This window comes from Salpingoeca rosetta (assembly GCF_000188695.1).
Source record: "Salpingoeca rosetta unplaced genomic scaffold supercont1.42, whole genome shotgun sequence".
In the NCBI taxonomy this organism is placed as follows: Eukaryota; class Choanoflagellata; order Craspedida; family Salpingoecidae; genus Salpingoeca; species Salpingoeca rosetta.
This window is the reverse complement of record NW_004754892.1, coordinates 173,281-196,327: the sequence shown is the minus strand read 5'-3', so window position 1 is coordinate 196,327 and position 23,047 is coordinate 173,281. Positions and strand designations below refer to the sequence as shown.

Below are 23,047 nucleotides of genomic sequence, written 5' to 3'. Positions count from 1 at the left end.
CACTTACCCCATCTCGGGCAATCGTATTCCAGCAATTGACGGCCCGACGTACTTCTTCGGCTCCCGCACGTACGTGTGCCCTTCGTTTCATCCGTTCATGGCGCTGTCACGGCGTCCTCTGCATCTTCTTCGTCGCAGGGTATTAGTTGCAACCAATGAGCCCATGGTGCAGGCGCGCAGAATGCTGTGCTCCAGTACGCACATAGTTAGATATGTGAGAAACGGACGGTAGGGCATCAAGCTGAGTCTCAAGATAGTGAATCGCCCTGGCACTCGTAAACACGGTCAGGACAAATCGCTCAGTCAGATGATAGCGCCTACGCTTCATAAGCTCTATCAGTCGTCAATACCTTCCAGAAGAGGAAGCAATCTACTGGACAATGTGTGGGAAGGGAGTTTGTAAGGTTGTGTGAATCTCCAAGTTACGCGTGTGCATGTGTATGTGTGTGTGTGTGTGTGCGTGAGCATGTGAGCGTGAGCTATAGTCGGCTCGTAGAACGGTTGTACAGAGCAGACACGATGACACAAACGACAAAGATCTCAGCCCACATCACATTAAGGCAAGCTCAACTCACGTTTGGCTTGTAGACGCCGATGACAAAGGTGCTGTTGTCCAGAACCTCAATGTCCGTGTAGTCATCAGACTTGACATGGCATTGCTGTACACGCGTGCGTTGGGTGGTGGACGTAACAGGAAGCAAGGGAAAACAACGTCAGTTCAATGTAGCGAAAGCAACACCATGCACCAAGCAAGCCAGCACGCTCAGGCAAGCTAGGATCGGTGCCGCACAACAGCGCAAAAGTGCAACAATCACCATCATCACAATCACAAACGCACCAGAGGAAGGTCGCTGCAGTCCTCGATGAGCGATGCCTTGAGGTCGACAGCAAAGTCGTCCAGCATGGTGTTGTTGAAGGTCTCCAGCAGCTGGTTGTCGTTGCACGACACTGCCATGATGGCCTCAATGTGGAAGTCATCCTCCACGCACTCGTCAAAGGTGTAGCAGCTGTCGGCGCTGCCGCTCTTGGTCTCGCACTCGTACACCTCCATGCATGTCATGCCTGCATTGTGACACATCCGAAAAAGGATGTACATGGTAGATGCGAAAGCCATGTTTGTGAGTGATTGAGTGATCAGCAAAAACAACAGCAGCAACGCCAGCGGGCGAGTTCGTTTGCTTGCAAGCAGTTACTTGAACGCACATCACGTACGCAAGTACAGAAGAGTGTCAATCAGCACCATTTGCAGCAACAGCAAGGCGACTTGGCACTCACCCTCGGGGTCGTTGCATTCCTCAAAGTGGAAGCAGCTGCAGCCACCACCGCGTTCACACCCGGCTTGCTGCACGCCAGAAGCTGCGCCAGAGAGGAGGTAGTAGCCGTTGGTCGACAACACGGAACGTGTGCAGCCAGCGCGCGTCTAACCACGGACAAGGTGAGAATGAAGGGGAGTACATGACGGGTACGTGAGTATGTGATGGTGAGTAGTGAGTGGGGGACAACAGCGGGAATAAGCGTCATACACAACTGAGCACGAATGCACATCATGTACATCATGCACATCATGCACAGACATGCACATATACTGCAATGCACCGGATCACGTTTGCCCGAACGCAATCGCAGCGAGAGTGGCACACCTGGTTGGAGACGAATGTCGCGTAGTCGCTGACTTCATCCAGCAAGTCGTAGGGAAGGGTGGTTGTGGTCGTGGTGGTGGTCGACGTCAAAGGGACGGTGCTTGAACTGGAGGTGAATGTTGTCGAGGTTGAGGAAGTGGTGGCCCACTCTGTCGTGGACATGTACGTCGATGTTGATGGTGGCAGCGTCGGCAAGCGAGATGGAGGCGGTGCCTTTGTTGTTGTTGTTGTTGTCTCAGTTGTTGTTGTTGTTGTTGTTGTTGTTGTTGTTGTTGTTGTTGTTGTTGTGGTAGTTGTTGTTGTTGTTGTTGTTGTTGTTGTTGTTGTTGTTGTTGTTGTTGTGGTCATGGTCGTGGCCGTGGTGGTGGTGGTGGTGGTGGTGGTGGTGGTGGTGGTGGTGGTTGTGGTCGTGGTTGTGGTCGTGGTGCTTGTGGTTGTTGTTGTGATCGTGGTTGTTGTTGTGATCGTGGTTGTGCTCGTCGTGGTGGTGGTGTTGGTGGTAGTGGTAGTACTTGTAGTCGTCGTCGTCGTTGTCGTCGTCGTTGTCAATGTCGATGTTGACGTCGATGTGGATGTCGATGTGGAGGAAGACGGGGCCGTTGGAAGGTCCTGGAAGTTGGTGCGCGCACGCACACGCGTCTCCACCCGCAGACACTGGCGCACCTCGCGATTAGCTGCAAACGGCAACAGCGCAGCTCGAAACCTCTGCGCAATTGCATCGTCCAAGCGTGCAAGCGCAACCTCAACGTCATCGTGTGCGACGAAAACATCAATGTCAACAACACCACGCTCCTGTGTGTCGCACTGACGCGCGCCCACTCCTGGATACACCACCCGCTCGTCGGTGTACGTTTGCACGCTGTCAATCTGCGTGCGATGATCGGGCACGCTCAAGATGGCGTTAATTTCGTCTTCCAAAGCCGCAACTGTGCTGCCTCGCCCAGTCGTCAGGCGCACAAATGTGACGGTGGCGGTAACGGTGATCCTGGCGAACCGAAGCTCGCACAAGCCCGTGTCTTCGTTGAGCGTGTAGTCGTCCTTGCAAACGCACGAGAGGTGGCCCTGTACGGGCTTGCGCCGTGGCGACAGCCGTTCCACGCGCACCGCCCATCCTGTGTTGGTGCAGAAGGCCAGGGCGACGGCGGTGTGTCGGCGGTTGTCGTCCTGCGGCCGGGCGTTGGGATCAGAGCACCTGAGCTCACATGCGTCCAGCTGCACGTACTTGAACCCGCGGCGCCACTCAAAGCCTTCGTACTGCTTCTTGAACGTGCATTGTTCAACCCTCAGCTCCGGGTTGATGTTGCGGAGAAAGCCAGACAGCCGCTGGCGCCGTGGACGAACCGTTGACTTGCATCGCAGGTCGTAATCTGGACCAGAACAGCAGAAACAATGCGCATGGACACATGCAAGCAAGTGAGTGATTGGATAACGCGACCAGGATACTCAGATGTAGGCCGTCACCAAACCCTTCCTACAGCCGCCACAACACAACACGTCGCAACGCGACAGAAGGCGATGCGAAGCTTTGAATACCACCGACACACACTCACGCACACGCACGTCCGCACATACACGCACACACATGACGTGAAGCGCAGCAAGATGACACAATGAGCACGCACCAAAGTCATCTGTGAGTGGAGCGATCGCCTTGACATTTGTAAAGGGCGTGTAATCCGACGTGACAGCGCCTGTTGCACCGTCTACACATGTGTCAACCACAAGCACATGTGCGCGTATGCATCAGTCAGGTGAGTCGACGCGTTTGTTTGAGTGAGCATGAGTGAGAGCTCGCACTCGGGCTCACACACACACGCAGGCACGCACAAGTCCAAGCCCCCAAGAACAACAAAAATGGTGGTCATACAAGCACCCACACACCCACACACGTGTCTAACGTACATTGCGTGGATAGGGATGCTGCGCATAACATTAGTAGACAGAATGCCGTCGCGGCCACGGGCAATCGCCTCCTGTTGCTGGAGGTGGACTTGAGCATGGTGGCCGATCGATGGAAAACTGCGTGGCGTCGCTCAATGGTGAACAAAGCTTGAGCAGTCGACTCTGCCACGCCCGTCTAGATCGAGGAGCAGGGCTATGTGTCGAGTATGCAGGTTGGGAGGAAGGAGGAAGACCGAGAGCTCGAGAGAAGGAGCCGGCACGTGACGAGGGCGAGAGAAACGATGGGGAGGGGGAGAGGGAGAAGGAGAAAGTTATGTGGGCCGTGTCTGTGTGTGTGTGTGTGTGTGTGTGCGTGTGTGAGGAAAGGAAAAGAAGAAGAGAGCTAGCAAGTAGGAGAGCACTGGTGTCTCACTTTCAGTGAGAGGAGGAGAGGAGAAGAAAGGCACAGTGTCCGTTGAAACGGCTGGCGGGAACAACGGTCAAGCGAAATAAAGGAGGGGTTTGCTGCATTCGCGTATCACATCAAAATGGACACATTTTCGCATTTCACAACAGCTGCAACTGAATTCAGTCCTGTTTGTGTTGGTCAAGCAAAAGGGAGAAGATGACTCTGACTGAGGCCTCCTTGTGCGCTCTGGTGCGTGTGTTGGTGGTGTGTGTTGTTGGGGTGGTGGTGGTGGACGGCGCTGAGCTTCAATCCTACGATGGCAACGTGTTCATCGAAGTCTCGGTATGTGATGTCGTGCGATTGTGTATTTTTTGTGTTGTGTGCGCTTTGCGTGTGTGATTGTGTGTAGTATGTGTGGTTTTCTGTGCGGGACAGGCGAGCTTTGGAGCTGTGCGTTGAGTGGTGAAGCTTCGCGTTGCCGCAAAGCTGTTCGTACAAGTCATTGTGTCTTTGTGTGTGGCTCAACAGAGCGGGGCCGACGCGTTTGTGGTTCGCTCGGGAGAGGAGCCAACATCCCTCTTTGGTCTCAAGGACAACATTACGCGGACAAACGAGAGGTATTTGTGTGTGCGTGTGTCGTGTGTCGTTGTGTGTGTGTCGTTTGTGTGTGTGTGTGCGTGTGTGTGTGCGTGTGTTGTGTTTGTGTGCGCGCATGTACTAGGCGTGGTGGTGGTGCGGTGGGTTCCAGAGAAAACGAGCGAGCGGGAACAAAAATGTTGGCTTTGTGCTTGTTGCTACACGTTGTGGTAAACACTTCGGTTGACTAGTGCATCGCCTGTTCGTTCTGTCACACGTCATCACACATGCCGCCTCTCCCTCGTGCTTCTTGTTTTGTTTGCTGCACATATCAGGCTGGATGCGCTTCGTAGTGAAGTTGAAGACACGGCCAACAGCGTTGCCGCCATCAGCACAGCCCAAGTATGGAATCGTAAATATATGTGATGTGTTGTTTGGTGATTGTGTGTTGTGTTTGTGTCGTGTGTGTGTTGTGATTGTGTGTGTGCGTGTATTGTGTTTGTGTCGTGTGTGTGTGTGTGTGTTGTGTATGCGTGTATTGTTTTGTTGTGTTGTGTTTCTCTCTGTGCGTGCGTGTGAGAGAGCGAGCCATTGCGCGAGCGCATATTTGTGTTTGCGCCTCGCCTGCAACTGTGGCGTACATGCATTTGCGAGCACCAGTTTCTGTTCATCACACGGACACCCTCGTGGTCGTTCCCCCGCGACGTCGCCTTGCGCAGGAGCGCGTGCTTGCAAACGTGACGGAGCACGTGTCGTCCCTGCGTACGGCCATTGCAGATGTGGAGGTCAAAGTTTCCACCATGTCTAGCGAGACGAGTGGTGCTACCGCCTCCCTCGCCACCGCCCTGCAGGCTGCAGAAGGGAACCTCGATCGCCTTGCGCGGCAACGTACGTGCTAGATCGTGTGTGTGTGTGTGTGTGTAAGTTTGTGTGTGTGTGTGTTTGTGCATGTGTGTGCATGTGTGTGCGTGCGTGTTTTGTGTGCTCATCCTCCTCCTACTTGTCCTCCTTGTCATCATACACCACCACCACCATCACCTCAGACTCAGCCGAGCTGTCGTTCTTGGCCGGAAACTTCAGTTCGGAACTCTCCCGCCAGCTCTCAGGTGCGTTTGTGTGTCTGTGTGTGTGTGTGTGTCTGTCTGTCTGTCTATCTTCGATGTGGTTTAGCCGTGGTGCTTCTCACCTTGGGTGAGTACGTGGCTTACACACATGTGTGTGTGTGCCACTCATTGCAACCACCGTCACACCTCTGTGTGTGCGTGTGTTGTGCCGCGTCTGCGCATGGCTGGCCCTCTTCTTACATTCTTCCCCATATGTATACGCCACCACAGAGCAAGAGGAGGCGTTTGGAAACGTGATTGCGTCATTGGTCAGCGACACTGCCAGCGCCCGTGAAAGTTTGCGAACCCAAGTCCTCCAGGAAACGGAACAAAACGCCGCCAGCCAAATTGCAGCAGCAACAGCAAACACTCTGGCACCTGGCGAGCTCCCGGTACGGCACGTGTTTTGACAGGATGTTGGCGTGTGTGTGTGTGTGTGTGTGTGTGTGTGTGTGTGTGTGTGTGCGTGTGTGTGTGCGTGTGTGTGTGTGCATGTGTCGCTGGCTTGTAGTGATTGCCAGCCATCAAGTTTCATCACCACCATCACCAACACCACTATCACCACCATCACTGCCACTCTTCAGACTGCGAGCACGCTGCCGGATTGCACTGCGCAGACCACCGGTCGCCTCCGCTTCAAGGACAACTCAGTGCAGGTGACGACGATGATGATGACGATGATGGGTGGTGGTGGTGGTGGTCGTGATAATGACGAGATGTGGCGAGTAGGTGAAGGAGGGTGGTGAAGCAAAGCTGTCACATGCCATTTTACCACGTTGCACTCACGAGCAATCACACACACACACACACACACACACACACACACACACACACCACACACACACACACACACACACACACACACACACACACACACACACACACACACACACACATCACCACCACCGCCCCCATGGCTGCAGCTGTGCATTGAGGTGACGAGCGAGCAGTACCAATGGCGTGGCGTTGATGTGCCCCGACCAACAGGCCTCTCAACATCAGAGGTGATGGTGCCACAGGGAAGCGGTGATGATGGCGTGAAGGAAGGGTGATGAAGGGGACTTCCATGCTGTTTGTCAGTTCACACACAGACAGACAGACAGACAGACAGACAGACACACACACACACACACACACACACACACACACACACACTCACACACATCACCACACACATCACCACACAAACCTTAACCCCCCCCCCCAACACACACACACACACACACACTACATTACCACCACACCGCCGCTGTAGGCCGCGGCGTCGTGCAAAGAAGCGCTGGCGTCGCAGAAGGCGCTTGGGCTCAACATCGGCGATGGTGTGCACTGGATCAAGAAGGGTGGTAGCGGCAGCCCAACACAAGTCTGGTGTGACATGACATGTGAGTTGGCCACAACGGCCGCTCTGTGCGTATGCGTATGTGTGTGTGTGTGCGTGCATGTGTGTGTGTGTGCGTGCGTGCTTGCGTGTGTGCGTGTGTGTGTATGTATGTGTACGTGCTTGCGTGTGTTGTGGTTGCTCTTGTCATCCTATGCCTCCCTTCACTTCAGCACCAACCATCTTCCCCCCTCATTCCAAATCGCCACCACCACCACCACCATTGTCAGCTGACGGCGGTGGCTGGACGCTCGTCGCATATGCAGGTGAGGCGCCCATATACACGTGTGTGTGTGTGTGTGTTCGTGCGTGTGTATGTGTGCGTGTATGTATGTGTGTGTATGTGTGTGTGTGTGCATGTGTGCGTGTATGTATGTGTGTGTATGTTTGTGTGTGTGCGTGCGCAAACCTCTCGCTCTGCTGCTTGCTGACGCAGTGGAAGTATCCAAGCAGCGTTCACCACCACCACCACCACCACCAACAGGGAGCATTAGCGGCAACAAGCAGAACACCGCGGGCACCAGCTTTTTCTTCCCGCTGTTCGGGTCAGTGAATTCCACACAAGCAGCAAACACACATGCGCACATGAATGCATGTCGGTGATCACACACACACACACATACACACACACACACACACACACACACACACACACACACACATACACACACATACACACACACACACACACACACACACACACACACACACACACGGGCACTCAAGGCTTGACTCACATTCCCCTCCCCCAATACTCATCTCCACCCCCACCTCACCCCCATCTCAACTCTCACACTCTCCCTTCCCCCAATTCTTCCCAACACCCCACCCTCCGTGTGGTCCACGTTCATTTATACTGCAGCCATTACGGCACGTACGACCCTGAAGCGCCGTCCACGCGTTCCACGTTTTCACTGCTGAAGGACGCCATGTTTTCGCACCTGTTTGTTGCGTCAAGTCAAATCCTGGCCAAGCGGACCACAGTGCCGCAACACCAGATGATCTTCCCTGTTGCCAACGTGGACGACTACAACCAGAACCAGCTGCCGCCTGTGCCATACCTGCGGGTGACGCGTGATGGCACCAACTACTACGACCGCACCAACATCAACATCTTCCCCAACTACGGCTGCAAGATGCCGTGCTACACGGGCTACGATGGTGGGTGCTGGTGGTTGTCTTGTGGTGGTGGTGGTGGTTGTCTTGTGGTGGTGGTGATAATATCATCTGCCTTTTCCTGCGTGACTGTGAGCTTCACACACACACTCACACAGGCACACACTCACACACTCACACATACACACTCACACATACACACTCACACTCACACACATACACACTCACACTCACACACTCACACACACACATACACACTCACACACATACACACTCACACACATACACACTCACACACACACACGCGATGTGCATCACGACGCGTGATCAGACAACTGGTGCACGACGCTCGATTGTGACTCTTCGAACCAGGACAATGCCGGTTCATTCAACAGCAAAGTCTCACACAGAGGTGCGGTAACGCTTGTGTGTGTGTGTGTGTGTGTGTGTGTGCGTGCACGTATGTGCATGTGTGTGTGTGTGCATGTGTGCATGTGCATGTGCGTGCGTGCATGTGTGTGCGTGTGTGTGTGTGTGTTTGGTAGCCTTTTCTGTCGTGTGCATGCCGTCACATCACCACCATCTCCCACCACACCACCATCATCGTCGTCATCACCACTCCGCAGCCATGCTCTACTGGGAAATTAACGAGGGCAGCTACAGTGCGAGCCAGGTGTGTGTGTGTGTGTGTGTGTGTGTGTGTGTGTGTGTGTGTGTGATTGCACGAGGATTTGTTTTTTCGTGCTGTCATTGCCTCAACTTGCTGATAACTCGCCTCAACGCCACCACCACCACCATCACCACGTCCATATCCTGTCCCCCTTTCCCTCTCCCATCCTCGCCCGTGACCGTGTGTGAACCACCAGTGGTTCCACGCCACGCCCCTCAACATGCACCGGTCGTCCAGTGCAGAGAACACCGTGCAGGACATTGAGTTCTATCTCAGAGAGGTGCGCACGTGGTTTGTGTGTGTGTGTGTGTGTTGCGTGTGTGTGTGCGTGCGTGTGTGTGTTTGCATGTGTGTATGTGTGTGTTATCTTTTGTGCCACGTGCCGCGTGCAATATGCTGGTCCGGTGTTATCTGTTTCATCGCCCCATGCACCCCCCCCCCTCTCTCTCTTTCTCATGTCACACCTGTCGTGCCACATTTGCAGAGCACCACGTATTGATGTCGCCCAGCGCTCCGGGCGCTGATTCTCATGCCGCCTTTGTTACTTGTGTGTGCGTGTGTGTGTGTGTGCATGTGTGGTGGCTGCTGACTGCCTTGTGCGGGCGTTTCCTTGCGTGCGTCTTTTTCTTGCGTCCACACGTGCTTGGAGTGTATGTGGGGCCATATGCACACTTAACGGTGCGAATGCTTGCTCCTCGTGGTGTTTAATGTTGGGTGCACACGTGTGTGATGTTCCATCATGTTCCGTTGTTCTCGACATGCTCTGGCATTGCTGGTCATGGTGGCGTTTGCATCTGTCAGTGTGATGAGTTGGCTCGGTGTATGTGTGTGTGTATGTGTGTGTTTGTGTGTGTGTGTGTGTGTGTGTGTGTGTGTGTCACTTCATACAGCAACGCTGACAGATGCTCACCTCAGGATGGCTAACAGGCAAAGGCAAACAGGCAAAGACACACAGTCAGAAACACACACACACATACACACACACACACGCACACACACACACACACACACACACACACACACACACACACACACACACACACACAACACACACACACACACACACAACACACACACACACACACAGCACGACGAAACAAATAATTGCACAAGATGGTGAATGGCAGTCAGGAAGGACTATGGAATATCATCATTTCACAACACAACACTGCGCACAGCTAACGTAAACACCCTCCCCCCCCCCCCACCGCCACCAACCAAAGCTGCAAAAGCCAAAGATGGAAGAGCCTGTGGAAGAGTTCTCGGTTGTCATCATCGGTGCTGGCTCTGGAGGCCTCACAGCCGCAGGTGCAGCCCCAACTGTTGCTGTTGGTGTCAGGCTGTCGTGTTGTCACGACATGTTGCGGTGGCATCATCTACCCACCGACGCTTGGTGTCATGCCACACGGCACGTCGTTGTGCTGACGCACCGTATCGTTCTTGCTGTTTGTTGCCTTTCACAATGGCAGACTTTGCTGCGCACCTTGGCGCTAAGACGGCCCTGGTGGAGGCAAACCGCCTTGGAGGCGATTGCACATGGACAGGTATCATCTGTTGCTCACAGCGCCCATGCAATCTTGCAGCAGTGCTTACTTGCATGGACCTAAACACACACACGCACACATACACACAGTCTCACGCACACACACACACACACACACACACACACTGTCTCTCACACACGCACACGCATATTTATACACACATATATTCATACACACGCGCGCACACACATATGCACACACACGCATATTCATACATGCACACGCATATTCACACACACGCACACACATGCAAAAAACGTTGTCCCGTCTTACTGACTTGCGTGTGGTGGTGGTGGTGGTGGTGGTGGTGATTGTTGTCAGGGTGCGTGCCCAGCAAGGCACTGATCAAGGTGGCGAAAGTGGCACACACGGTCCGCCACGCCGCAGACTATGGCATCGAGGGCGTGCCTGACCCTGCAAGCGTAAAGGCTGACATGAAGCAAGTGCACGACCGCGTGCACGCCATCATCAACAAAGTACGTACGTCTGTGTTGTTATGTTGCGTGCGTTGCGTATGTTGCATGTTCTCTGTGACGTGATTACGCCTTCAACGCATGTGTGTGACGCTTTTCTTTTGCAAGACACCCGACCCACATCACCAACGTTCACAACCACACACGCACGCATGCACATCCACACGTATCACCAGGTGTATGAGCAGGAGAGCCCAGAGGTGTGGGAGAAGCGTGGCGTGCGCGTGTTCATGGGCAAGGCCGAGTTTATTGATGACCACCAACTCCGCATTCACAGCAGTGGTATGCAAGTTGCGTGTGTGTGTGTGTGTCTGTGTGTATGTGTGTGCGTGAGTGTGCGTGTGCGTGCGTGCTTGTGTGTGTGTGTGTGTGTGTGTGTGTGTGTGTGTGTGTGTGTGTGTGTGTGTGTCTGCGTGCGCGCGTCTGTGATACTCCACATATGTGTGACTCTCAGCACATACTCCCGCCGTTTCCATGTGCTCACTGGACTGGCCTGTCAAGACTCACACACCTACACTCACTCTCTCTCCCCCCAATACACACATGCAAGACGGTGCTGGCGATGTTGTCATCCGTGGCGATCGGTTCGTCGTATGCACGGGTGCTCGGCCCTCTGTTCCCCCCGTCATTGCAGAGAGCGTACGTCGCAGGCGCGGGTCATGCGCACTTGTGTGTCATGTGCGTGTATGCGTGTGCGTGTATGTGTGTGCGTGTATGTGGTGTATATCACCGTTCCGCCCTCTCCTCATGTCCTCCCGTTTACGTGATCACACATGCGTCTGTATGTGTGCGTTTGTGTTTGCGCTTGCGTTTGCGTGTCGTTCTTTGTTCACCATCAGGGAGTGGACTTCCACACATATGAGACCATTTTCAACGTGACAGAGCTGCCACCATCCCTCCTCGTCATCGGTGCGCATGTGGGCGTGCATGTGTGTGTGTGTTGCGTGTACCCGTGTGCGTGTGTCTTGCAATGAACCTACAATTCTTAAAACCCCCTCCCCCTGCACCAACCACACCCACCCGCACACACACCCACACACACACGCGCGCGCCGCAGGTGGGGGCCCAATTGGGTGTGAGCTGGGACAGGCGTTTGCTCGCTTTGGGTCGCGTGTCACCATTCTGTCTCGTCGGATTCTGGCAAAAGAGGATGATGATGCACGCGCTGTCATGGCTCGGGTCCGTTGGTATGCGCTGGTAGTTGTTGGTTTCGTTGATGTGCTTGGCGTCGCAAAGTTGTGTGTGTGTATGTGTGTGTGCGTGTAAGTGTGCGTGTGTGTGCGTGTGTGCGTGTGTGCGTGTGTGTGTATGTGTGTGTTTTCTTGTGTTTTCCCTGGCGTGAGTTCTTGCATGCACGATGCAATTCTCCACTCGTTGATACGTTCACAAGCACGCGCGTGTGGGCGTATTTGTTTGTTTGTTTGTGCTTGCGTCCGTGTGTGCATATATTCATTCATTCCTGTGTTTGATTACATGCGTGTGTGTGCGTGCATCCGTTCGCCCCTTGTAGGTGTTTGCAGAGGAAGGCATCGAGCACATCTCCGCGCACGTGTCAAAGGTGGAGAACACCGAATCAGGGCAGATCAAAGTGTGTACATGTGGGCGTGCATGCATGCACGTGTGTGTTTTACATGTGAGAGCATGCGAGTACGTGGTGGTGATAGTGGTGATAGTACGTATGTGTGTGTTTGTATGCAGTTGTCACTGTGCGTGTACACACGCACATGCATTCCACACATCGCCTCACCACCCACCAAACATTGCGTCTCCAACTGTCTTCATTCCACCGCTTGCGCGCACTCGGTGATGACAGGTGACGGCCGATGATGGCAGTGAGATTGTTGTTGACTCGCTTCTCGTCGCCGCAGGAAGGCAAGTCTACAGTCTGCGGTCGTGTGTTTCATGTCACGGGGTGTATGGAACGTGGATTGTGTGCTGCTTATTTGCGCACTTTATGTGTTCGGCCATGAATGCCTGAAGTCACATCACCCTCCTCAGCAACAACTGTTGTGAGTTACACTCACTCAGTCACACACACACACACACACACACACACACACACACACACACACACAGTCACGCACCTATGTGCATACACCCATGCACACCCCCCCCCCATGCACACACACACCCATGCATACACACACTCTCACACACTCATTCACTCACACACACACACACATTCACTCACACGCACATATACACACACTCACGCACGCATGTGCGCACACATATATCATTCGCACGGCCTGCAGGGCGCCCGTTGTTGAGTCGCTCAATCTCCCTGCTGCGCGCGTGGAATTTAGTGCGGATGGAATTGACACCAATCAGTACCTGCAGACATCGCGCAAGCACATCTACGCAGCAGGTGTGTTTGTATGTGGGTCCGTCTCTCGTGGCCTGCAGTTGCATTTGTTTCTTCATCTGTATTTTCGTGCATGCACTGTCCGTGTCGTGTACCTCAACCGCCATCATCATCATCATCATCATCATCATCATCATCATCATCATCATCATCATTACGAAGGGGACTGTGCTGGTTCGGAGCAGTTCACGCACTACGCGGGCTGGCAGGCGTTTATGGCCGTGCGAAACTTCATCCTGCCATCCCACTCCCGGGGGAAGTCACACATCGTGCCACGGTACAGGCAGCAGTGGCGATGATGATGATGATGATGATGATGATGATGATGATGATGATGATGATGATGATGATGATGATGATGATGATGATGATGATGATGCTGGTGATGATGATGATGATGCTGGTGATGCTGGTGATGGTGGTGGTGATGGTGGTGGTGGTGGCGGTGGCGGTGGTGCACGCGAATAGCACTCCACTGTGCTTGTGAGTGTAAGTGTGTGTGTGTACGTTTACTCGTGCTATGTTTGCACATGCTCACGGGTCAAGCGCGCCTGCATCTAGAGAAACGAAGAATCGACCTGCAGTTGACACGCCGCCGCATGTGTTTCAATTCCATCTCACTGCCTCTGGTTTAGGTGCACCTTCACTGACCCCGAGGTTGCTTCCGTGGGGATGACGGAGAAGGAATTCACCGACACATACGGAGGTGGGCGGCGTGCGAATGGTGACTGTGGTGACCGCGGTGGTAGTGGGAGATGTGTTGGTGAGGAATCAGCACACACGTGCACACACACACGTACATACACGTGCACACACGTGCATACACGTACACACACGTACATACACGTGCACACACGTACATACACGTACACACACGTGCACACACGTACATACACGTGCACACACGTACATGCACGTACACACACGTACATACACGTGCACACACGTGCACACACGTACATACACGTACACACGTGCACACACGTACATACACGTACACTAACATGCATACGTATGAATACACATTTCTCACAAAGCATTGCATGTTCTCTTCCCCCAACTCCCCCCCCCATGCGTGCATGTGCGCTCATTCAGCCAAAGGGCGCGTGTTCAAATGGCCTCTCAGTAAGGTAACATACCAACAGCCAACGCGGACGTGTTGTTCATGCTTGCATGCAAGCAAACGTGCGCGGTTTGTCGTCATCAGCGCTCACACACACGCGCACACGCACACGCACAATGTCGCCACGATGACAGATTGACAGAGCTGTCACTGAAGGCGAGGAGACGGCTGGGTTTTACAAAATCATGTTCACGCCGGACAACAAGGTGTAACGTGCCAACGTGCAGTTGCGTGAGTGTTCATGCTTGTGTGTGTATATGTGTATGTATGTATATGTGTGTGTATGTGTGTAGGCTTTCGTGTGTAAGTGTGTGTTTGTGTGTTTGCGTGTGTGTATGTGTGTATGTGTGCAACTGTGATCTTGAGCTCAATGTCCCTCATCACCACGCGTTCCTCCACCACCGTGTCTCAACAGCTGCGCGGCGCGTGCTTCGTGTGCCAGCGCGCAGGAGAACTCGTGAACGAAATTGCACTCTGCATGGCCAACGACATCAAGGTTGTGCATGTGTGTTTGTGTGTGTGTGTGTGTGTGTGTGTGTGTGTGTGTGTGTGTGTGTGTGTGTGTATGTGTGTGTGTGTGTATGTGTGTGCGCGCGCGAGCGTCCATGCGTATGGTTGCAGCGTTTTGTGTGCTGATGTGTATGCGGTTTTGCTTATATCCCTCATCCCCCTCACGCCCCACTTTCTTTACTTACGACAACCCCGCCCCAATCCCTTCCTCACCCCTCCCTCTCCTTCAGGTTCCCGACCTTGGTAAAGCCATGCACAATTACCCGAGCTTCGGTGTTGGTCTCCAGCAGATGTGCGCAGACGTTGCTGTGGAGGGGCTGCTGACTGGCCTCACAGGTCGCATTGTCAACTGGCTCAAACGCACGTGACAAGTGTGTGTGTGTGTGCGTGCATGCGAGTGTGTGTGTGTGTGTGTGTGCGTGCATGCGAGTGTGCGTGCATGTGTGCATGTGTGTGCGCATGTGTCCATGTGTGTGTGTGTGTGTGTGCGTGCGTGTGTGTGACAGTTGCTTTGCCCGGTGCTTGTTGGACGTCACAACACAGTCACAAGTCACGACGTTCGTGTGCCCCTCCCCCTGTTTGCAGTATTACCGCCATTACCTGCGCTTTCTTTCACCTCTTCCTCGTCGTCACCCTGTTGCCTGTTACATGTGCATTCTGTTCACGGGGGCCCGAACGCAGTCATGCCTCGAGTAAACGAACGTTTCTCACCCTTACGCTCATGCGAACACACAGTCACGACCACGACCGCCTACCTCCTCGTCCCACCAAATGAATGGCTGTTGTGTTTGGTGTACTTGGACGACATGAGAGACCAGCGACGAGCAGCAGGGGAGGTACACGTGCCACACACACGCGTCAAAGGCACAGCCCCCAACACGTTTGTGCCTGCGCTGATGCCGGCTGACTCACATCAACTCATTGCATTGACACAACAGTGTCACGGGAATCAACAGTCACTGAGAACAACGCTTTAATCGGCCACCATGGAAACAGCGCAAAGGGGCGTGGTAACAGCAAGTGTTGGTGGAGAGCGGATGGCGGACACTTTCTCCTTTTGGAGCGTAGCGCAGTGCATGCAAGCACGAACAGAACAACAAAACCGTGCAAGTGCACAAGAGCATGTTGTGGGTGGCGGAGATGGTGGGTGGTTGGTTGGTTGGTTGATCGATTGAGTGGTCGCGGGTGTGGAAAGGCAACACGAATCTACAAAAGGAATAGAACGACACACGAGGCTGCAATGCAGCAAATGCGGGTGATGGGAACGAACGAAAAAAGCTACCAGAGCAACAAATGAGGCATGTGATGGCACGTCGCACCAAACACGGAGCCAAGCCAAGCCCATCAACAAGGCTGGCAACGGTTCAACAACAGAAACAACACAGTTGTTCGAGGGACGCCAGTGGAAAGCAACACCCAACAGCGGCAGTCCAACCATCAAGGTAACAACAAAAACAGAATCGCAACAGCGAACAACATCATCGGTTGGCGTATGGAGAACACATCCACTCATGAATAGGTAGGTATCAGGCACACGTGCGACGCGCAATCATGCACGCCGTGCAGCAGGGAAGCGGTTCAAATGACGGTCAAAGGTACACGTGCTTGCTGTTGGGAGAAACAGCAGAGCAAGCGTACGACAACAACAACAAGGGTCGGTGTAGGAAGTGTGTGAAGGAGAGCACACGTGTAGGCCACATGAAGAAAGGAAAAAAAGAAGAACAGAAAGAAAGTGGGGAATGCGACAACACCACGTGGGGAATGCGAAACACCGTGGCGTTTGCATGAACAAATTGAACAACCATCAAGGGGCGCAAGGAGGTTGCCAAACCACACCAAGCAAGGAAAAAACAAAAGAAATGTATGAGAGAGAGCGAGTGTGTGTTTGGTGGAGACGATAGTGTCGGTTGTAGGGGACATGTTGGAAGTGGGCATTGCAATGTGGCCACCAGGAGCAACCACGAGCAACCACCAGCATCATGTCGCATCACGACGATGCAATGGAGAAGCACCGCCACCACCACCACCACCACAACAACAACAACAACAACAACAACACCAAGAGCAAAGTTGACAAGCAAAAGGAGAGCAGTGAGTGGTCTTTGACAGCGTGGCCTAGTGCATCCGGTTTGGGATGGCAGAAAAAGGACAGTCACACGGGATGACTGTGTGGAAAGTAACCAAGGGCGATTGTGTGTAACAGTAGTGCGTAACAAAGCGACCGTACGTTCGCATCGGTGCTTGCAGGCAAGGAGGGGCTGGAAGTTGCGCCAGCATGGAAAGGTAAACAAGAGGCGAGGGGTGTCATCAACTAAAAACAGCGTGTGTGTGTGTATAACTGAGGGCCAAAGTGCTAGTGGATCGATGAGGGGGAAAGGGAGGAAGGAAACTAAAAAGGGAAGGCACAACTTCGACAGAGATCGTGCGCACACATCACACGTATGGAAGCTACTTGATTTGATACACGAATGTGTTGCAGGAGAGGAGATGAGAACGGTTAATGCGAATGAAGCGAGTTGCGCAGAGGGGGAGAAAAGGCGGTGGTGTTGTGAACACGAGAGGTTGGTGGTCGCCAGCCACGCACACAACCTCAACACGGATTCATTGCAACCACGCACACAAATGCACCCTCGCTTGCTTGCAAGCTCGCTTCGAGCATCCATCAGCCCCACCCACGCATGCGAATGTGGCATTCATTCATTCATGGCAGGGGCGATGGTGGTTGTGCCGGTGCGACGGGCCAAAGGTTGAGCTCGGCACCGAGATAAGCAATGAGGGCTGCTTGCCGGCCAATGGACGGGGAGAACTGCCATGGCTGGATGGGCTGCGTTGGCGAGACCTCAATGATGGGAATGTGGGGTCCAATTGTGGCGGGTCGCGGGCCACGGCAGAGGAAGGGGAAGGCCGGGTAGACCTCCGAGAAACGTTCAAGGAGGCTCTCAAAGCTTCCACACTGCAGGCACTGCGCGCACACTTCAAGCTGGCGCTGCATTGCGGCGTAGCGGGCCAGTGATGCCGTGGCAAAGGGAGAAGCAATGCCTGCATGCACGGGCTGCTGCATTTGCTCCTCGTTGACGTTGCCGTCATCAGAACAGTCCATGTCATTGCTTGCGCGTGATGGTGATGATGGTGATTGCGCCTGCTGTTGCGGGTGTGCTGGCGGTGGCGTGACTTCACCGCAAGTCATTGCGGCGGTTGGCGATGTTGTAGCTTGCAGGGGCCGCGCTTCCTGCTCCTGCTGCTCGAGCTGTGCGGAAAGGCACATGATGAGCACGCTCATCAGCTGGGGCAGGTGCTCCATGACGTGTTGCTGCCAGGACGACGCTGCGGGTGATGATGGCGATGCTGGCGCGTTGACAAACCCAAAGGCGCTTCCTTGCTCATGGCCGTGCTGCGGCTGCATGCGTTGGTGGTGTTGCTCTTGATCATCGCGATCATCAACGTGGCGGTACTGGTCATCGCCGTCGTCGTCGTCCATAGTTTGCTCAAAGAGGCGCGAGTCGAGAAGAAACGCCCATAGGATGCCTGTGGCCAAGTTTGCGTCGGTGATGTCAATCCCATATGCATATGCAAACGAGTCTGGCGTCGGGGATTCAACAGGGTCCGCCGGCGCTGTTGTCGTCGTCGTTGATGATGACGGTGTTGCGTTCGTTGTCGTGGCATTGGTGGCTGCCGTCGTCGTTGATGTGGAAGTCGTCGTCGATGTGGTCAGCAATGACTGCTCGCCGCTCGGTGCGACCTCCTCTGCTGCTGCGTCCATGCTGGTGCTGGTGCTGGTGCTGGTGGTGCTGTGCGGATCAGGGAGGCACTGGGTTTGCTGAAAGGCCAAGGACGACGGCGCTGTGTCAGCGTTGTTGGTGGGGTGGGTACGCATGATGGTGACGGGGCGCATTCTACGTCAAGTGTGATGGACGTGCGCCACGCGGTGCCTTGTGGAAGAGGAACAAACAAAGATCGGGGAGGGGAGGGGGGAGGCGGCGGAAGGAAGTCGAACCAAAGGTGGCAGAGAAGAACAACAACTGACAGTTCGATGGGAGGAACAAAAATGGATCAGATGAAAGGCTGGCAGGCAGGCGCGCGTGTGTGTATGTGTGTGTGTGTGTGAAGGGTGTGTGTGTGGAAGAGGAGGGAGGCTGCGACTTTCGGGAAGGGGAGGTAGGGCACGGGTTGGTGTTTAGCTGCAACGTTGGCTGCTTTGATGGTGTGTAGAAGTGTGGGGATGGCGTGCGGTGATGTCCAGAGGTTGCGGTGTGCAAGCCTGACGTCGGCGGGCTGGTGCGTGGAAAGTGGATGAGTTGATTGATTGCTGGAGTGCGGTGGCACTGGCTGGCACTGAGGTGCTGTGGTCGTTGGTTGCCGTGGGTGCGGAACTTGCGTGTGAGACCCACGAAGGTTGGCTTGGGTGCTCCTGGTGGTTGAGGGCGGGCGAAGGGGGCTTGGTGTGCGGTTGGTGGCGGTTGAAGGAGGCTGGTCAAAGGGGTCAGCCAGTGAGTGGGAGGCCAAGCGGGGAAAAAGGGAGGAGGAAATGGTGGGGTGGGGAAAATGAAGGGGTTGGGAACAACCGTGGAGGAAAGGAGGTGGGAGAAGCAGAGGTGGAAGGGCGCGGTGTGCGCGTTGGCTGGTTGGCTTGTGATATGCAACGAGATTGGAACTGAGGCTGTGGGTGCCGATGATCAAGGAAAGGGGGGTTCCTTTTCGTGCGGTGCGGGCTTGCTTGTTGGATGGAAATGAACAAGCCGGGAAACCAAGTGGAAAGCGGGGGGAGAGGAAAGCAACACACAGTACGACGCAACAATGCAAGCGACGGCAAGCAAGCGCGTGGAAGCGGGGAAGTGTATTGTGAAATGAAACACAACCTCAAACGAAGCGCCAACAAGGGAAAAAAAACGGAAGAACAAGAACAGCCAGGAAAGCACAAGAAGAGGAAGTGAACAAAGAGACAAGGAGGAGGCAAAGGTGCCACAACCTGCACTTCTTGGACACGGTGCGCGCGCGCGGTGGTTGGATTGGATTTGCGACAAAATGTGAACGGCAGTCAGTCAAGTCAGTTCAGTTGATGAGTGAATTGGATGGGGGAGCTGGGAAAATGGTGCGTGTTCACAAACAAGAGGGAGAGAGGGGGTGAGGTAGTGTGTGTGTGTGTGTGTGCGTGTGTGCGTGTGTGTGTGTGTGTGTGTTCACATGTGGGCTGGAGGGGAGTTGACGGGAAATGGGTGTTGTTGTTATGAGCAATGCAAGTCATTGGTGTTGTAGTGACAAGGTGCAAGCGCGCCGCTCGAAGAAACACATGTCCACCCACCAACCACCCTCCGAAGGTCTGCATGTTTGTCGCACCTTGCTTAGCTGGCGACTTTTGGGCTATGACAATCGAGCAAGCAAGCAAGCAAGCAAGCAACGGCCGATCAGCCTGGTGTCGATCCTCTCCCCAACAACAACACAGCAAGGCGGGTGGGGCTTGCTGCGCTGTTGCCCAAGCACACACACACACTGCCTGCTGCCTTTTGCTTTTGTGGTGGGTTCCGTTGCCACGCAGTGACCATCTTGATGGCGCGTTGTCGCGGTTGATGGTGGTTGTGCTGGGTGTGTGCCAAAGGTTTCGCTTTTGCTTGCCGTATCTTGTCTTCCTTGCTCACCTTTTGCCCCCCACTTCACGGGTGCTTGCTCAATCCCCGCCTGCTGACTTACTTGCTTGCTTGCTTGCTTGATGCCTGGAGTTGTGTTCTGATTTGCATGCGCCTGAGCCTCTCAGCACTCACGTCATCAATGGCCGAAGGTTTTGGGGCGGCCGTTATGTTTAGCCAACCGTTCTGCCACCGCCATTCGGTGCCCACTTCCGGCCCGTTCCAGGTTGGGTCATGACGGATTCGCAACACTAACGTAATTCAACGGACACGTGCAGTCATGGCAGGGAGAATATTTACCCAAGATATTTGCTAACACTCGCGTCCCGTTTAAACACTTTCGCCCCTTTGACCCGTTGCATGTGCACTTCGAAACCTTTGCCATTTCGGAATGTTCTGAATGTCAGCGCAGGCAACTCTCCCTGTCAACTTGCGCGCGTGCGTGCGTGCTTGCACGCAGGCACGTGCGCAACCAAGACTGACCACACAACCCACGCTTTTGTTTCTGGCCTGTCTGTGTTTTGTGCTCGTGTTTGTCTGCCTGGTTTCCTTGCTTGCTTGCTTCTTGTGTTTGTGTTTGTGTTTGTGTTTGTGTTTTGCTTGCTGTTGTTTTTCTGGGAAGTTCCAATGTGTTGCGTCACATGTCACTTGCTGTTGCTTCTTTGGTTTTCTCGGTGTGCTTTTTGTTGCTTTGCTCTTTGGGTCAAGAGCAATTGCTTAGTTGCTTCTCGACGTTGCCAGCTCGGAGTGGCGAGTGGTGGGGGGCGTTGGGTTGGTGACGCCTCGTGCTACTTTGATACCTTGACACGCTGGCATGCGATGTACCGGAGTAACGCCGCGGTATTGCTACGTGTTTGGTCGTGAGGCTTCCAGAAGCCTGACAACCAATCACAGCAAGCACACAAACAAAGAAGCAAAAGAACTTAAGAAGGGCAGCCCGTCGTGTGCAGAAGTAATGCAAAGCGCGGGCCTTGCTGTCTTGCTGCTGCATCGCCCCTTCACCCAGGTGGTGCTGCATTGGTCATTTGGTTGTGTGGCAGCCTCTCCGGCTTGCCCTTGCCAGTCACTCTGCCTCCACTTGTTATGGGTGCGCTTGATGTGATGTGACATGATTCTTGCGCGTTCCTCTGATCTAAAGTTTGGTGGGCTCGTTTTTTCAAAACCTGCATGCGCGCGAGCACGCGTAGCGTTGTTGAATGCAAATGACTCGACCAACACCACACGGCCCTTGCGAGCGTGCGAGGGGCACTGTGGTGATGATGATGTTGTGGCCTGGTGTGGCTCGTTGAACATGTCTTGCTTGACAGGAGCATGATGATCCGATATGATGGATGTGTGTGTGTGTGTGTGCGTGTGTGTGTGTGACGATTGTCATGTTACAGTTCCTTGTGTGGTGGTCTATTGTTGGCTTGCGATCGATCAAAACACAACACAAACACGGAACAACAGTGGCGGCACGCAATCATCAAACAAGAGAGAGAGAGAGAGAGCCGCACTGCATCCATCAACCTACTTACTAGCCATACAAAGTAAACAAAGTCACGAAGCGCGGACATAGCGAGTAAGGGGGTGCGCGCGTGTGTGCGGGGGTAAAGTTTGTTGCAGCCGCGACTCGACGCAGAAGTGCAACGCAAGCAATGCTTCCATGCATGCATGCCGAATCCGGCAAGTGATGATGATGGCGGTGGTGGTGTGGTGGAAGGAAGGCAAAGGGAGGGAGGACAGAAGACACAAGGCAAAGATGAGCAGGTACAGGGCGAAGGTGCAGCAGCATGCGCCATCACCATGCATGCCATCATCGCCCCGGCAACCATCCCAGAATAGTACAACAAAACACAACATCATTGCACCGACAGAAACACAGCAACAGAGAGCAGGAGGAGTAACAGAACAACATGGGTGCGATGTTGTAACACCATCACATGGCGCATGGCGCATACATGAGCAACGTCATGGAACACGAAAGTAACGTGTGTGCGTGTGTTGTGCGTGTGCGTGTGCGTGCGTGTGCGTGCGTGTGTGTGTGTGTGTGTGTGTGTGTGTGTGTGTGTGTGTGTGTGTGTGTGTGTATGTGTGTGAGGGTGTGGATGGCAACATCAAAACGAAGCACCGCCATCCCAAGCAAAGCACTCCAGGGGGTGAGGGCTAGAGGGGTAGACAGTCGTGCGTGCAAACTACAGGCGTAACTTTGACGAGGTCGAGAAAACGAGACAGAAAAAAGCATAATGGACAAACAAGCAAAGGCCTCTTTATGGAAAAGCATGACAATACTATAGAAGAAGAATGAAATACGAACAGCACAAAAAATACAGCGTCAAACGTGGAGTCATGTGGGGTGTATCACTAAGTAGGCTGGGCGTGTGGTGTGTTGGTATCTCATCACTGAGTGTACAAAACTAAACGCAACCAAAAATAAATAAGCATAGTTGGTGAGATCACTGTACGATAATTCAAAGCAGGGTCAAGCGTGACTAGACTAAGAAGAACGCAGACGCTATTCGAAGCCTAGCTGACGTTCGGCATCATACGACGAGAAGACTGTACGGGTCATGCGACTCGAGATAGCTTTCGTACGAGACCGACGTACCACTAACAAAACTCATTCAAATGCAGCATGCACTAGAGTCTACGATGGCTC

The 23,047-nt window shown here is 53.8% G+C and overlaps 4 protein-coding genes across 4 annotated transcripts; 2 read left to right on the top strand and 2 right to left on the bottom strand.

Moving 5' to 3' along the window:
• Positions 1 to 566: 566 nt before the first annotated feature.
• On the bottom strand, positions 567 to 3,972 carry PTSG_13163 (uncharacterized protein; the record flags this gene model as incomplete). Its single annotated transcript, XM_004987697.1, has 6 exons — positions 3,543 to 3,972; positions 3,263 to 3,343; positions 1,641 to 3,007; positions 1,276 to 1,420; positions 839 to 1,062; positions 567 to 659 (listed from the first exon to the last, which is right to left on the bottom strand). Exons 1-6 carry the CDS (start codon positions 3,637 to 3,639, stop codon positions 567 to 569), a joined length of 2,007 nt encoding a protein of 668 aa, XP_004987754.1. The 5' UTR covers positions 3,640 to 3,972.
• Positions 3,973 to 4,064: 92 nt separating this feature from the next.
• On the top strand, positions 4,065 to 9,648 carry PTSG_11257 (uncharacterized protein). Its single transcript, XM_004987696.1, has 16 exons — positions 4,065 to 4,272; positions 4,459 to 4,547; positions 4,842 to 4,908; positions 5,226 to 5,394; positions 5,550 to 5,612; positions 5,841 to 6,001; positions 6,194 to 6,265; positions 6,533 to 6,613; positions 6,865 to 6,991; positions 7,218 to 7,253; positions 7,472 to 7,532; positions 7,850 to 8,148; positions 8,435 to 8,515; positions 8,730 to 8,776; positions 8,970 to 9,053; positions 9,258 to 9,648. The coding sequence occupies exons 1-16, from the start codon at positions 4,147 to 4,149 to the stop codon at positions 9,270 to 9,272; spliced, it is 1,578 nt and encodes a 525-aa protein (XP_004987753.1). The 5' UTR covers positions 4,065 to 4,146; the 3' UTR covers positions 9,273 to 9,648.
• A 312-nt stretch (positions 9,649 to 9,960) lies between these two features.
• On the top strand, positions 9,961 to 15,500 carry PTSG_11256 (uncharacterized protein). Its single transcript, XM_004987695.1, has 16 exons — positions 9,961 to 10,081; positions 10,243 to 10,317; positions 10,639 to 10,793; positions 10,967 to 11,072; positions 11,341 to 11,429; positions 11,630 to 11,699; positions 11,848 to 11,969; positions 12,301 to 12,378; positions 12,604 to 12,662; positions 13,046 to 13,158; positions 13,318 to 13,432; positions 13,791 to 13,861; positions 14,251 to 14,285; positions 14,413 to 14,484; positions 14,694 to 14,774; positions 15,019 to 15,500. Exons 1-16 carry the CDS (start codon positions 10,012 to 10,014, stop codon positions 15,154 to 15,156), a joined length of 1,449 nt encoding a protein of 482 aa, XP_004987752.1. The 5' UTR covers positions 9,961 to 10,011; the 3' UTR covers positions 15,157 to 15,500.
• Positions 15,501 to 15,728: 228 nt separating this feature from the next.
• PTSG_13162 (uncharacterized protein) lies at positions 15,729 to 20,394 on the bottom strand. The gene is made up of 2 exons (XM_004987694.1): positions 20,123 to 20,394; positions 15,729 to 19,866 (listed from the first exon to the last, which is right to left on the bottom strand). Exon 2 carries the CDS (start codon positions 18,678 to 18,680, stop codon positions 17,490 to 17,492), a length of 1,191 nt encoding a protein of 396 aa, XP_004987751.1. The 5' UTR covers positions 18,681 to 19,866; positions 20,123 to 20,394; the 3' UTR covers positions 15,729 to 17,489.
• Between the last annotated feature and the right edge of the window lie 2,653 nt (positions 20,395 to 23,047).